This window comes from Dermacentor andersoni, chromosome 6 (assembly GCF_023375885.2).
Source record: "Dermacentor andersoni chromosome 6, qqDerAnde1_hic_scaffold, whole genome shotgun sequence".
Taxonomy (NCBI): domain Eukaryota; kingdom Metazoa; phylum Arthropoda; class Arachnida; order Ixodida; family Ixodidae; genus Dermacentor; species Dermacentor andersoni.
Genome location: NC_092819.1, coordinates 26,748,811 through 26,765,000, shown reverse-complemented (window position 1 = coordinate 26,765,000; position 16,190 = coordinate 26,748,811). Strand labels below are relative to the sequence as shown.

At 46.3% G+C, this 16,190-nt stretch overlaps 1 protein-coding gene across 11 annotated transcripts in view; it reads left to right on the top strand.

The window, feature by feature from the left end:
* LOC129382271 (uncharacterized) overlaps positions 1-16,190 on the top strand; it is a 182,942-nt gene that overhangs the window by 45,673 nt on the left and 121,079 nt on the right. For 5 of the 11 annotated variants that reach the window (XM_055065983.1, XM_055065982.1, XM_055065989.1 and 2 more), the window contains 2 exons: positions 900-975; positions 14,991-15,033. In XM_055065983.1, the coding sequence (XP_054921958.1) occupies positions 900-975; positions 14,991-15,033 (119 nt within the window). Of the gene's footprint in view, positions 1-899; positions 976-5,557; positions 5,656-14,990; positions 15,034-16,190 lie in introns of those variants that run through there. The other 6 variants (XR_008610371.1, XM_055065987.1, XM_055065991.2 and 3 more) reach the window with 4 other exon arrangements.

Sequence of the window (16,190 nt, the reverse complement as noted above, 5' to 3'; positions counted from 1 at the left end):
CGGCTTGCGCGTTACCAGTGTGACACGTCATTCTCGACAGTAAAGTAGCTAGCGCCGAGTTTTCAAGGAAAGAAACGCAAGCAAGGCAGATGACGATTATTGTTGTGGGACAAATATACACCCAGAGGGTGCATCTGTTTTGAGTGTGCAACGTGTAAGAAACTTGTGAACATTTTTCAATATAGTTGAGAGTTATACAGCGTGGAATAATGAAGGCTGTATGAAATTTCGGGGAATAGCGGTACGTTTTGATTTCTGACAATTGTTCACTTAATTTCAGAACAACACCGAGTGCAACAGTCTTTTATCTCTTTGCGTTGAATGGCTGCGGTGCTCTCCCTCCACTGAATATTAAAATTAAGGAGGGACTTTCATGATAGTTTCTCCTCTCACAGGTGCTGTCTAAGCTCATTAAACAGCTTGATAGCACAGCTTAAGGCCTGTTTTCTTGTGCGCCCTCAACCATCCACCGATCTTAGTCTGTGCTGATGCTTTATACCCATGAGAATAATTCTTGCAGCTACGCCTCGCATTAACTCGTCCAGTATATCCTTCAATATCCATAGCGCCTATCATTTTCGAGGACTTATAAACATCACCGCTATTCCTTTTTTTATTGGCGGGTGCAGGATGCTACTTGATCGAGGTGTGGCTTCTTGGTGGCGGCCTGACACATATCCTTACACACCTGAAAGTTATAATAATAATACGGAATTCCCTCTGTTTCGCGCAAAACAGTGCAGTCACCGTAATAATACGTGTAAAATGTCTGTTAAGCTGAAAATGGAGAGCACTTTCCGTATTTCAACGGCAGTTTTTGCAGCTTTTTCTGACAATGACATATTTTCCATTCTTTTTTACCTGCAATCCTCCGTATAGTGACGGAATTTTTTTTGCAGGGACCGAGACCCTGGCGTCTGTGGCAACATGGATGGTGCTAATAGTGGTTTCGGCTTTCGCTATTATTGCCTACAGGTACTGTTAAGCTCTTTTCAGTGATCTTCTTTGATAGAGGGGGACCAATGACCAAATAACGGCCAAAATTTATTTAAAATTATTCCTGAAAGAAACCGGTGTACCATAAAATGGGGTTCCGAGTTCTCATAAAACGAAATTCAATCTTCGTTCTTTTAACTGATCAGTCATTCACGACCCCTTTTGCATTAAGGACATTCAAAACGTTTTCTTGTTATGCGACATGAATGCGTGGAACCAACAATTGCATGTGACCGTGACAGGTTGACTGACTGAGCGCTACAAATGTCTTTAAAATTTTGTACCAATAGCAGCGTGCATGTCTTCTGAGCTTGAAAATATATCCTCGCTTGAAATTTAAAGGATAAGACGACATCCATACGTTAGCGCGAAGTTGTTTCACAAGCATCAATGGCTCAGCGACGGGAGGAGTGTGAAGCCGCTGCGGCTTTTTTATTGCGATAGCAATTATATGAACGCTGCAAGCGCATTCCCGCCGCCGACGTAGTCGTAGTCGTAATATTTCATATGAAGTCCATGTGCGATAACATCACAGCCGCGCCACTTATGATGTTGGTTGAGTGAAAACGTGCGAGGAGCCAAGAAGGGTCGTGGCTCGATCTCGCGCGCGCAAGGGAGAAAAGGCTGTTTCACATGGCGCGTTTTTTACTCGGACGCAGTGAATTCCGTCGCTCAGCGACCGCCGCGATGTCGTGGGCTCTCTACGACTGGATTCCGAAAAATTGGTGGCGCCGTTGCCGAGTCGCAGCAATCGGCGCGATGTCGGAGGCGCAATGTGTGTGACGAAACAAAGCGCCGTCAAAATAGGCGCTTTCCTGTTTTACCACGCGTTGGTAGCTCTGTGGAGCAATGTCGCGCACCTGTTTTAGTTATGTTTTAATAGGGCGCACCCACCAGCACCTGCAGCTTAGGAGTTTCGCAAAATTGTTTTTTCCCTTCCACTTACACAATTCGTTTAAAAGGAGAAGCTGCACGCTATCCGGGTCGGGAGCAGACACCGCCTCAACATGAGGCACGTACCCACTTGATTGCCACCGTCATCAACTTCATCGCTACAAATTGTGCCAGCTGCTGATACATGCACACTCATAGTAGCTTGTTCTTCTGCAAAAGCAAATACTCCTCCCTGAAGTGGCTTCCATAATAACAACGAAACTAGAGTGTACTAAACGGAACCACCCCTCCAACGCCGCACAAGCTGCAAGCTCATACTTTCGGTGTTATGCAGCGTCTCGCTAACCGCACCTGCAAGCTGTCGTAAAATCTCAACGCTTTTAAACGTTGAAAGATGGTGTACTTATTGGATTGTCAAATAATAATAGGAAAATTCGATTATTTGGCTAGTTTCCACGTGGTTTTTATTTGACAATGTAGGCATGGATGCTTCGTGGGCAAAGGGCAACCTTGCAAATCACAGCGACAGAAGTCGCGCTGGCGCAAACGCATGCGAAAGCTGTCGGCGAAAATTGCTCTGTGACGTGCGCGGCAGAAACATTTTTTTTTTTCGCCCCAATCGCGCCATGTGATACAACCTAAAGGGGGCGACCGTCTTCCATCGCACCTAAGTCAGCAGGAAAGGAGGCGGGAGAGGGGGGGGGGGGGGGGCGGTCTACTGCGGTTGCGTAAGGTGTGGCTGAGCGCGGGCCCTATCTTGAAAGCGAACTGCGGTGGGTGTAGCATAGGCGCGCCGAGGGCTTTTAGCTTCGTGTGCATTGTGTTCTCCCCGTGTGCTCACGTCGAAGCGAGAGGAATGATGAAGGGGAATTCGCCCACTGCTGCTACCGCTATTCACGCCCACGTTTCGACAGCGAGTGTCCGCGGTCATCGATGTAGATGTCTTCATGTTTGCCTGTGTGGGTATGGCGCCATGTTTGTTAATTTAGTTTGTAAGCGAATGTTGAGAAGTTTATATATCCGATAAAACTGCTGTGTTTACTTCATATAGCAGTCCAATAATTTGCTATCCAATCGATGCTTCGCCTTCTGGCGAAACTGCGACATTTTTCACGATCCTCTCGAACACCTAATTGTTTCGATACAAGTGACAGGTACATCGCGCTCTAGCACGAGGAAGCCCTAAAGTGCATCAAAGTATAAAGCTACTGGCATGCGCATTTAGACCTTAAGGGTCGTCCAGAATCTAGCTCCAAAACTTCAAGACGGTGTATTTCCTATTTAGAATTGATTTGCTATAAATTAGCTGGGGTGCGTCGGTTACCTATCTGGCTCTTTTAGAGCGTCACGTGGCCCTAACTTGCATGACCAATCGGAGTATTCAGTTATTCATCGGTCACCACAGTGCAAATCATACGACTGCTGAACTGAAGCGGGTCGGTGATGAAGCCAGACCCATTTAGCAGAAATGGCATGTCCAAGAAAAATTTATGGTTATTTGTCAGTGCAATTCACTGAAAAAGGCATTGATGTTACAGTTAGTTACCTGTACCGTAGCACAAAAAGCAGGTTATTGGTAAGCCGTTTCGGTTGGCTGCAATGCTAACGTATTTCAGAGTACCGTCTCTAGAAAAAAAAAATCTCTAATCTGTTTGTGAATCGCTGCACACAGTTATTCACAACGTAAACAAGACAATTCAGACTTTCAGTGGGGCGTTACCGGACATGAGTATGGTCGATGGTTAGTTACTGGAAAGTCATACAAACAATATACGGTCTGCTTAAGGCTTAAATGTAAAAGAATGAAAGAAACAGAAAGCTTCTTTTGCTAGCAGTGGCTCTCAACGAAAAAAAAGTTCGGGAGTGTATGTTGCACTCCTGTAACACGTGAAGGCAAAAGCCTGCAGCACACTCGGTAACTCATTACCTTTTACGATCTGAGGGGTCAGACTGCTTGCAAAGCATAGCGAACAGCATTGTGAAGTGCAGGTGTGGCCTTTTAGGTGGACCTTCTCAACGACCTCTTTCACGACGTTCAGAGACATAACCATGGCCCTACGATCTGTGAAGTAGCCGAAGATGCACTGCAACTCTTTCATGGCATGTGGCTGTGAAACACAGTGCCACGATGCACGTTACCCTGTTTCTAGCGACACTCTTCTTGGGAGCGAGCGAGTCTAATCCTAGCTATCGCTCCACTTCGCTTAGAAACGTTTCTTTAGTGTGAGCGTTGTGGTTGAGTTTGCCAACTAAGAGCATGGGTTGCTGTCTAAGCGGAAGCGGAAGGTTGCTTGTCAGGAGGCGACTTTCTTTTGCTTCTGAGACGTTCGGAACGCTGATGAAACGCAACTGTGCGAGCGGGACTTGTATTTGTTTTCCGACTAGACGTTTCTATACGTTGTATGTGTGATTGTAATGAATGTATGCACTGTACGCTTCAGTTTGCTGAGGCCTTTAAGCCTCTTATTTACGAGATGGATGATGCTTTCATACTTTGCTTAATTAGCTTTAATGAGCCATTGCTGGTGATGATAGTTTTCGTATCATCGGAGGAGTCGAGGCGTTTTTTGAGTATGAGGCATTCCAATGAGTCACTTCAGGCTTTTGCGGCTTAAATGCATTAGAAAGCAGGTTAGATCGGCTTATACTATCAGAACTGTTCAAGGTAACTTCTGGAGCCTATTGCTAGTTGTGGGAAACACGCTGGACACAGTTTCCATGATGTGAGCCGTCTACCCGTGTAGACGACCCACATAAACACATGGAGATGGCGCCGGCCAACACCTACGACATCGAAATGTTTTATAGTGCCCGTTGTTTATAGCACAAAAACAAAACCAAGTGGCATGGTCGTTTCGCGATCATTCTAGAAAATATTGACAGCTTTAGTCCAAGTATACAAGCGCTAGGCAACGCCAACAAAAAAAAATGACACTTCTTGAGAGGGGCATAAATTATTATAAAAAGGTTGGCCGCGCTAATACTTTCTTTTTCGGAAAACACGCTTCCTTCTCTCTCATTGTGTGACCTATGGTGAACAATGAATATTTTTACGCAGATCTGTGGGCCATAAATTGTGTAAGTAAAAGCAATAAACTCAATAAGCAAGAATTTCGTGCTTGCACTCAATAATGGTTGTGAGATCACTCAAAAATATATTTTTTTTCACACCGTCTCTATTGGGGTACTGTGATAGCCTGTCCGAGAATGCTCAATAGCACAGTTTATTCCAGTGACTGCTATCTGAGTATCGTATTAGAAATACACCAGTGAACGGCTCTTTCATATTCAAAAGTTCAAACAAATCAGCCTTGCTGCGATGTACAAATATGAACCGGAAATATGTTGAATATGATGTGATCAAAGCTGTCAGCTTTATTAGTGACGATACATAATTAATTGCAGATGTAGCAGATCCTTGGACAGCTTAAAAAAACTGATAAAGCAGCTGAATGATTTATCGCACCGCGAGCTCAATTCAATGCTGTTGAACACGTACCATAGACTTGAAGGGTGTGGACTCAGCGTTGTTTATATGACATAATGCGAGAAAGCAGATCAAATGAAACAGGAACTAGCGAAGGACGCGGACAGAAGCGTGCATTCGTCGTTTCATTCCTCAGTCCGTATTTTACTTGGACGAATATTTTGCAATTGTAATTTGCAGCATGTATGCCTCAACACCAAGGAAAAGGTCTGACGTCCACTCGCGACCCATCAGTCCGACATGGAATGAGGAAACGGAGGAAGAAGTATACCCACCACGTAAGCATTTCACCTCTGTACAAAAAAACCTTGGGGGAAGGTCTGCGTGTTCCGCAGAATCACCGCGCAGAATAATGTATTTTTCAAAAGAGGCAATTTGGTACCAAAGAGAACGCTCAGAGTGGTCTATAGCTTTTTTAATACGAAATATTTTTCTAGTCACGCCAGTTCTCTTTTCTCTCTCTTTTTTTACCTGGGCGTTTTCATGAGTCAATGTGCATACAGATACTGCCATCAGAAGTCAAGGACGGGAAGTAGCCAAGCCGTTGAAGGAGAATGTGATGTGTCTCACAATATTACCTACACGAAAACTGGCGCTGAGACGCTGTTGTGTGCATGGGAATGCGGGGATGTGGTGGCTTCGGATTGCCATTGTTCTTGGAGTGCCAGTGCACCTTCAAGGCGCGCCAGGCTGTCACCACTCCGTCGGTCACAGTGGTTAATCTCATGCAAAATCAGCACAAGAAAAGCTGTTTAAGGCTAGTAGCGCCGCTCAGGACGAGCAAAAAAGGACGCTACTAGCGGCGCTACTAGCCTTAAACAGTTATGACATACCAACTCGCCCAAACTGCCACGCTTTTGACAAGAAAAGCTGTTTTTTCTTTAACATTACAACAAAGCATTTATTTAATCGTGAGGAGTTGTGTTTTAGTGTACAGTTATATTAAACATAAAATGTTTCGGTTGGCCGCTAAACTGAAACGTCAGCCCACAAGTTCAGCGCTCTCTCTGCAAAGTTTGTTGTCTGCTCCTGCTTTTCGTCGCTTGATTATGCACTGGAAGTGAGTAAACATATGCAAAGATGTAATACTGATAAATGACAACATTTTACAAGTGATATTTTCCGAAGGCTTTATCTAATATGTGCATAGGTTAATGCAAGACGCATGCCGATGCTGCATCAGCTATTTCAGGAGAGGAATTGCGCATGACAACATACACTAGAAGATACTGCTACAGATATGTTAGGCTGCTAGACAGTGACTGGTATTAAGTATCAGCGAAGAATCGGTTGACCTTTATATTTAGATGAGGATGAATGATCTCTAACAAAAATGGGCAATGAGAAAGCTTGCATTTATAGAAGAAAAATTACACTTGGCAATATCTATGCAGCCATAGTCATATTTTAGGCCAAGCCTCGCTCATGTTGCATCTGGATCGCAAGCCCCAAGGGTAGCGTTGGCCTGGTGGCCTGGGGCACAGCTGGAAGCATCCGAAGGTCCGGGCAAAGGATGAGTCGACTGCTAACAGAACAACTTGTTTATTATAGCATCGCAAAAGAGCGGCCGGTCAGGTCGACCGAAGTGGAGAGACGGGAGACCACGTTACTCGACGGAAGAAATCGGAGCCTCCCCATAGAATAAAGAACCAACTTAGAGAAGGCAAACTGTACCTTCCGCCGTGGTTCGAAAATAAGCAGCGGCAGCGCATGGAACTTACTTAGGCGGACGCCAGGTGACGTTGCTCAATCCGGAAGCGGAAGTGCAAATTTTTTTTTAGAGCAAAATCCAATATGGCCGTTTTTTGCCGGTCGCGTACGCTGGTACGCGCCGTGCTTGCCCTGCAGGCTATGCGGCATGCCTCAATGCCTTCGCTGCCGCGTAGCTGGTGCGTTCTAATTGCCAAAAGCCTCTACTGACGCCCATACAAACAAGCCACAAGTGAGTGAACAGAACGTGCGACTTTATTGGCAGAAGACAAGCAGTGTACATTCTCGTGCAATAGCAGAAATAAAATTTGCATGTCGAGATACGCTAGAATCATTGACGCGAGCTCGTAAACGGCTCACCGTCGTCGTCGCACGTGGTGGTCAGGTTAACTTGCAACAACCAGCAGCGGAACCTTATTGGACAGAGTGTGTCACTTGTTTGCAGCGACAGTCGCCGTTAAAAATGCCCAAATTGCATTGCGAAGCAATCGGGAGACGCAGGCATCTGCTGCCGCAGCCTACACAGAGACATGGGCTACCCCAGATTTTAGCCGTTCACTCCTTTCCAACCTGCACGTTTCTTTTCTTTCGGGGGCCGCTAATGTGTGGCTCACACTTGGTGTCTCACATTGTCTCACTATGGACAAGTCGCTTTCGTGGGCATCGCCTCCATCAGCTACTTTTGCGGGCCTTTCCAACCATCTGGCTATCAACTTCATACGCATCGGACTACGTAAGCACGTATGCTGGTCCCCGTTCATGCCTAATCGCGGCCGAGAAAGGCCAGAGGCACAATTTCCCCATTGCTGCAGCAGGAAAGGGCGAACGGGGAGCACGAATCACGGTGCATGAAAATTGGGAGTCTATGTCGCTGTGCAGGCTGCAGGAGCGAATGCTTACTTCGAGAGACTGCTTCCTAGTGCAACCGACCAGGCCGCAATATTCTAAATATATAACACTGCGACCGTAGCCAAGTGACATAACAGCAAAATTAACAGCAATCAATCATCACATAAGGTTCAGACAATACATTATACATTGGCTACAAACCATATGGCAACAGTGAGCATTCACATACACGGGTCCCTTACGGTACATTCAGCCGCCTACCTACAGGGGTAATGCTTGCCTTCGTCGCACGTGGTGGTCTAGTAACGAGCAACAACCAGCAGCAGAAACAGATTGGACAGAGTGTCCCACCTGTTTGCAGCGACATTCGCTGTTAAAGATGAGAAACTTGCAGTGAAAAGCAATCGGGTGACGCAGGCATCTGCTGCCGCAGCCTACACAGCAACATGGACTACCCATCATTTTAGCATTGACTCCTTTCCAGCCTGCATGTTTCTTTTCTTTTGGAGGCCGCTAATGTGTGGCTCACACTTGGTGTCCCACATTGTCTCAATATGGACAAGTCGCTTTCGTGGGCATCACCTTCATCAGCCACTTTTGCGGGCCTTTCCACCCAACTTCATACACGTCCGACCATGTAAGCACTTATGCTGGTCTCCGTTAATGCCTAATCGCGGCCGAGAAAGGCCAGAGGCACAATTTGCCCATGGCTGCAGTAGAAAAGGGTGAACGGGGAGCACGAATCACGGTGTGCGTAAATTGGGAGTCTATGTCGCTTTGCGGACTGCAGGAGCAAAAGCTTACCTCGAGGGACTGCTTACCAATGCAACTGACCAGGTCCCCACATCTGAGAAACGTAACACAGTTACCACAACCAAGTGTGGCAGCAAAACCAGATTCTGCAATCAATCACTTCAGTGTAGCTTGCACAAAGACCCAGGCTATCAAGGAAGAGGTGCAATCATCAACGAGACTAGGAATTTGGAAAATGAGAAAGCTTGCATTCAAGAGACAAGCCACTCTGCTCTGCAAGCACTGAAGACTAAAAACATCAAGAAAAGTAAAATGGTGCATAGCACATGTGCATAGGTTAATGCAAGACGCATGCCGATGCTGCATCAGCTATTTCAGGAGAGGAATTGCGCATGACAACATACACTAGAAGATACTGCTACAGATATGTTAGGCTGCTAGACAGTGACTGGTATTAAGTATCAGCGAAGAATCGGTTGACCTTTATATTTGGATGAGGATGAATGATCTCTAACAAAAATGGGCAATGAGAAAGCTTGCATTTATAGAAGAAAAATTACACTTGGCACAAACGGAATTAACATGGCTAAGAAGCTGATTAAGGGCACACTGATGGAACTCGATCTTTTGGCCAGCGTCGTCCGTGCTTGGTCAGATGTTGCAGGTGCATCTGAAGACGAAGAATTTCTAGAAAGTCCTTTCTGAGTTACCTGGATGACTCAGCCAAATGTCCGTGCTGATGGAATGGTGGCTGAAGCTCTTTTCAGTCTTGACACAGTCCTCTGCAGACTTGATATCTCATTCATATTCTTCTGCATGTGCTTCTTTGTTGGTGTAAAAGCCTTGCAAATTCGGCTCCAGCCCCTTCCTGTTGGCGCAGATAGGAGCTCCTGTGATGACCAAGATGTGCTTGGCATAGACTCTGTTGGGGCAAAACGGTGACACATGAGATAGAGCACAGATTAGCCAAATTTATGTGTGTTTTATATCTTCGAACCAATTATACTGAACCATAAATATGAACAAACATTCATATCTGCTGCAAACAGCAAGCCAATACAGCATATATCAAACATATTTATTTCTGAACCATGTGTTGTTTACCTTGTAGTAGTAGCCAATGTCCACACAATGACCTTGTTGTAGCAGGCAGCAGCTTCAGTTTAGTGCTTGGAGTGTGTTGCTTTATACTGGTGCCGTCCTCATTACTGCATGTCTGGAACAGAAATTTTGACTGAATCAGAAATTGAAAAAGCAAAGTTTTGCAATATGAAATGCAAAAAGGTGTGACATATATGTTGTAATGATTTGCGACTACAGAACACATGCAAATGTACACTGTCTGTTCTAGGGTGCTTAAGCAGCATGTTAAATAAATATTGCTATTGTCCATAAAATTGATGTCTGTCTAACTACAATGCATGTCAACACTACTAGTTCCACAAGCAAATGCATGAAAGTCATGAAGCTATTAGAACTGATGCATTATTTTTCTGCGCGAACGTGATGCACCGCTTCACTACTGCAAAAATAAATGCCCTACGGTAAACCAATCTGAACAGCAAGAACATTTGGAACCAGCAAGTACGAAATATGGGTGAATTATCATGCTTGCAACTGTTTAATATATTAAATTCTGTACTTTCACTTCATTTTACCAAATGATTATTCGGTTTTGTGGACGAAAGACGTTGCCGGCGGACTCGAAAAAAAAGTTTAATATGTATGTTGATAAGGCTACTCAGTCACCTACAACCACGGCTACAATAACATGAAAAATGAGACGCGCGTTCCGATATCGCTCTTTCTTTCCTGGTTGTGTGTGTAAGCCAAACGACTGCCTCGCAAGCAAAGGTTTATTTAGGAAACAACAACTGAGATCCTCACTGCCCATATGTAATGCAGGATCTAGTTCGTTAACTTGTGCCGGCCTGGAAGGTAATGAGACGGATATTATATAACGATTCAAGCAGCGGTGTTAAACGACTCACCGTTATTGCCGTTGTCAGTCGCAGCAAAATCCAGCTCCCGTTTCGATGCAGACCTGTTCCGAATGGCTCACGACCGAAACCCAACTGCCCGGCTTACATGTGCGCTTGCAGACACGTAACTTCACTCCAAGTTAAATAACGCGAGACATCGAAGCGCAAGAAACTAGTTTTAGAAAGAAAGAAGCAACCAGTCTTGAGTGTACGAACGAATGAATCCGTGCCGCCGTGCACTCGGAAATACCGGTAAAAATTTTAAATCCAGGCCAGAGGTCACGTGAAAGATCGATGATGCTGAACGCTATTTGCGTTTATAATGGCGAAGAAACAATAAACTTACTAACAACGAGTATAATATGTAATTAGCAATGATAATTTTGCCCTGTTTTTATGTAAAAGAAAATGCTTTGGTAATTGTAAGAGAAAGTTTGTAAGATAAAATTGCGCTTACTACGACGCCTCTACCGGGAAATGTTGGAACTAACGAAAGCATCCCGAAGTGATTCTACTACGCCGGTTTTGTTTGCAGCGGCGCGCGGTCGATTTTTTCGCCCTCTGTGGCCATTTGTTGAACTTGAGAGTGTGCTACCCCTGGCCTCCCTCGGCGTCCGGGGGCAGCTGCTTTTATACTCTCGGAGTCGAGGGCAAGAAGGAACGGCTCGGGATGAGGCGCACGTGAAGGCGGCGCACGGACACGTTGAGACGAGAAGTGACACATCCGCCGGGCCGGCGCCGGTCAGACCTCCTCGCTTCACAGTTGGGGAGCTCCTCTCCCCGGCTGCCGCGCTTTGACAAGCGTGGATACCAACACACACACACACGCACACGCACACGCACACACACACAAACACACACACACACACACACACACACACACACGAAGACACGTGGCATTGAAACATGCCTGGACGCGCTTGGCAGGAAGCGTTGCGGCAGCGCTGAACGGGCCAAAATGTCCGCCGCTTTGAACGAAGCCCCGGCGTCCGTTGCATCCGCGCCGGCTATACCGCGCGTCGGAGGCGAAACGTAACAGACCACCCCGCCGGGAGAAGGAGATACCGATGGTCAGGGGACTGTATCCGCTGTCCGGAGGGATGTCGCTCGATGATGCTCATAACCGAAGTCGGTCGCCCCTCGGCGTTTCTTGAGCGCAGCGCACCGAGAAGGCCTCGTTCTCACATTCAGGTTCACACAGGACACTGCGAAGTGACTTCGGGAGATATGCCATTTTTGTTCTCGTTCCCAGCAAGCGTTAGAACTACGCCGAAACTCAACCGCTCAGTCAGCAAGCACGACACAACACTCACTAAGCCATGCCAGGCTCTTTCCGCTTTTATACTACTGCCTAGTTCTTTACAGTAGTCTAGCAGCACTCAGAACGCGTCCACAAATTGGAAAATTGTACTAGAAAGCACGTCATGACTTTGAAACACTAAACAAAAGCAATATGTTGAAAACCCTGCCTCAGGAAGAAAAACATCAGTAACAAACATCTTTGAGGCTGATTCCTACGTTAGGGGCCTCGACTTAAGCCATAGGCGTTACCGTTGAGACTCCCCTTTTTATAACGCACCTCAAAGGAATATTGTTGCAAAGCGAGGCTCCAGCGCAGGAGGCGGTCATTTTTGGGAGAGATGGTCTGCCGCCATTGGAGAGGGCAGTGATCCGTCTCAATGATAAATCTCGAGCCGGCTAGGTAGCATGACAATTTCTGAACAGCCCATACGGGACAGGCACACTCATTCTCGGTGGCGCTGTACGCCTGCTCACGACTGGTCAGCTTACGACTAGCATACAGGACGGGGTGTGCCACTTCTCCATTTTCCCGTTGGCACAGTACAACGCCCATGCCTCGCTCACTAGCATCGCACTGAACAACGAACCCTTTTGTGTAGTCTAGCGATCGTAGCACAGGCTGGCTTGTTAGGGCGCTCTTTAGGGCGCTAAAAGCTCTTTCCCTTGTCTCGTCCCAGACGACTGTTTGGGGCTCTGTTTTTCTTAGAGCATCCGTCAGGGGAGCCGCGATATCAAAGTACCTGGGGATGTACCTCTGATAGTAGCCGGCGACACCTAAGAACGACCGAATATCGGTATTCGTGCGCGGTTGCGGGAAGTCTCGCACAGCGGCCACCTTTATTTCAGAGGGGCGGCGACGACCCCGTCCAATCACGTGACCGAGGTAGACGACCTCGGCCTGTGCAAAATGGCACTTGGGAGCCTTGACTGTCAAGCCCGCTTCGCGCAGGCGGGTTAGCACTGCCCGCAAGTGTGCCATATGCTCAGACCAGGATGCGGAGAATATCGCTACGTCGTCTAAATACGGTAAAGCGAATTCTTCCTGTCCCCGCAACACTTTGTCGATGAGGCTTGAAAAGCAGTATGGCGCGTTCTTCAAACCAAAACTCAAAACTTTAGGACGGAATGTTCCCATTGGTGAAATGAACGCCGCATACCTACTAGCCTCTTCTGTAAGTGGAACCTGCCAATAACCCCTGGCAAGATCTAGGGTGGAAATAAACTGAGCGCTACTAACTTTCTCAAGGCGCTCCTCGATGTTAGGGATCGGATAAATTTGATCCTTAGTGATGAAATTAAGCCTGCGGTAGTCGACGCAAGGACGAGGTTCCTTGCCCGGTACCTCAACTAAAATCAAAGGGGAGGTATAATCACTCTCACCCGCCTCAATAACACCGAGCTGTAGCATTTTCTTTAGCTCTGCCTCCATAATATCGCGCTGGCGGGGCGACACCCGGTACGCCTTGGATCGTACTGGCTTTGGGGAGGTAACTTCTATTTCATGAGTAAGGACAGAAGTCCTACCAGGCCTCTCAGAGAACTGACCTTGAAACTCTTGTAAGAGCTGGTGTAGTTCGGTTTTCTGCTCAGGCGACAGCGGTGCTTTACTGATTAAGTCACTAATGACTTGATCGGTGTCTTCCCTGTTCGTCACTGAGCCTAGTCCCGGAAGCTCGACCGGAAGCTCTTCGGGAACGTTTACCATCATACACACCACTGCTTCCCGTTGTCTATAGGGTTTGAGCAGATTACAGTGGTAAACTTGCTGGTGCTTTCCGTTTTCCTGGCAGACTCACCACGTAGTTAACGTACGACAGTTTTTGAACAATCCGTGCTGGGCCCTCCCACTGCACATCGAGTTTGTTTTTTAGCGATGTGCGCAATATCATTACCTCATCGCCCACCTTAATACGACGGGCCCTGGCTGCCCGATCATAATAAACCTTGGCCCTCTGCTGGGCCTTTGCCATTGCTTCACCTGACAACTCCTGTGCCCTTAAGCGTTCGAGGAGCCTAAGCACGTACTCCACCACGACTGGGTCGTCGCCCCTGCCTTCCCACGATTCTTGAAGCATGCGAAGCGGAGACCGCAGCGCGCGACCGTACACCAGCTCAGCTGGCGAAAACCCCGTAGCCGCATGCGGCGCGGTCCTTAATGCAAACATCACCCCAGGCAGGCATAGCTCCCAGTCAGTTTGTTGTTCAAAACACAATGCTCTCAACACGCGCTTCATGACGGAGTGGACCTTCTCAACGGAATTAGACTGTGGGTGGTACACTGAGCTGTGTAACAGCTTTACCCCGCACCTTTCGAGAAAGGCTGTCGTCAAAGCGCTAGTAAACACTGTGCCCTGATCTGACTGGATTTCCGCAGGAAAACCAACTCGCGCCAGTATTTTGAAATGGAACATGCTAACATATATCCTTAATTGTAAGATTTAAATGTCAAAGCGTTCGTGAACGTCTAAGCGTTCGTGAACACTGGTATACTCTTTGTTTAAGTTGAGAGTTTATATTAAAGTGAGCATTTCGTTTTAGCAATCATTATAAGCATTGCGTTGATTTTTCTTGCAATATTAATCCTAAATTAAACAAAACTTTAGACAAGGTCGAAGTTGTGGAGTTCTTCACTTCAAACTGCTTAGCTCCTCAAGGAAAGAAGTATAACAGACTGAGGACCTAATTCAGGCTTCTATATTTAGCCCTCTTTGAAACGTTTTCTTTCGTCTAACTCTGCTTATTCCGCAGTACTATTATTTCACAAAAGTAACATTGCAAACTTAATCAGGTCCTGGACCCCACAGGCCGTCTAAAGCTCTTTGACTCTTGCGTTAAATGTATTTGTACAGGAAACGCGGAAAATAAGGTCTGCAGATTCATTTATTGAGTTTCTGAAACACACCAATTCCTTCAAAGCAATTTTACTGCATAAGTGGAATGCAATTCACAAACCTGGTAATCGCAAATCAAGTCGAGAGGCATCATCTAAAGCAAATATTGTACTTTATATTTTGCAGGATTGGTGGATCCTTGACATTCTTCTCATCGTCATCAGGATTTGTAAGCATATCTGTTCTTTTGTCACCTACGCTAGCATTTACACTGAGCACATCACATGTAACCTATTCTTCTATCTATCATAAGAAGCCAACAAACACTGACACCAAGGACAACATTGGGGAAATTACTCGTGCTAAATAATGTAATAAAGAAACGATAACTTCAAGGAAGTGAATGTGAATGAAAAAAGAACTTGCCGCAGGTGGGGAACGATCCCACAACCTTCGCATTTCGCGTGCGATGCTTTACCAAGTGAGCTAACGCGGCGCCGTTTCTCCGTTCACTTTCTTGGGCATTTATGTTTCCTAGTAGAACCCTGGGAGTATTAGCCAATGCCACCACTCAGACTTTGGCGGTGCATGGGGAACATTCTTTCCGCCGCAGGCATCACGAGAACGTGATCTTTTTGGGGGAAGGCAGCCGGTCAATAACCCCCCACATGCTACCTGAAGGCATCAATGTTGCCGGATTGGAGACCCTCGTTATGTAATGAACGAGACGAAAGGGCGTTAACCAAAGGGCCCGATTTTTATTAGTCATATCATAAGAAACCAACAAACAGTGACACCAAGGACAACATAGGAGAAATTACTTCTGCTTAATTAATGAAATAAAGAAGCGATAAATAAATGGAAATGAAAGTGGATGAAAAAAACAACTTGCCGCAGGTGGGGTACGATCCCACAAGCTTCGCTTTCAATTGATAGAGCATCGCACGCGAAATGCGAAGGTTGTGGGATCGTTCCCCACCTGCGGCAAGTTGTTTTTTCATCCACCTTCATTGCCATTAATTTATCGTTTTTTTATTCCATTATTCAGCACGAGTAATTTCCCCTATGTTGTCCTTCGTGTCAGTGTTTGTTCACTTGTTATGATTTGAGTAATAAAATTCGGGCCCCTCGATCAACCCCCTTTCTTCTAGGCTATTACCTGATGACTCAATTTTTAAGCAGAAAGTATCCTGACAATGACGCCCATCAATGCCCGCAATCACAAAAAAGTTCTTGCTGAAAAGCGTTGGCTCAAGCAGATACAAGCCAAACGTGATGGCGGACAAAATAATAGCGCATGTCAATGGCCATGAACGAAATGCATTTCCGACCGAAAGGTTTTCTGAATTCGGTGCCGCTGTGCTTGAAACAACCGCATTTATGGGT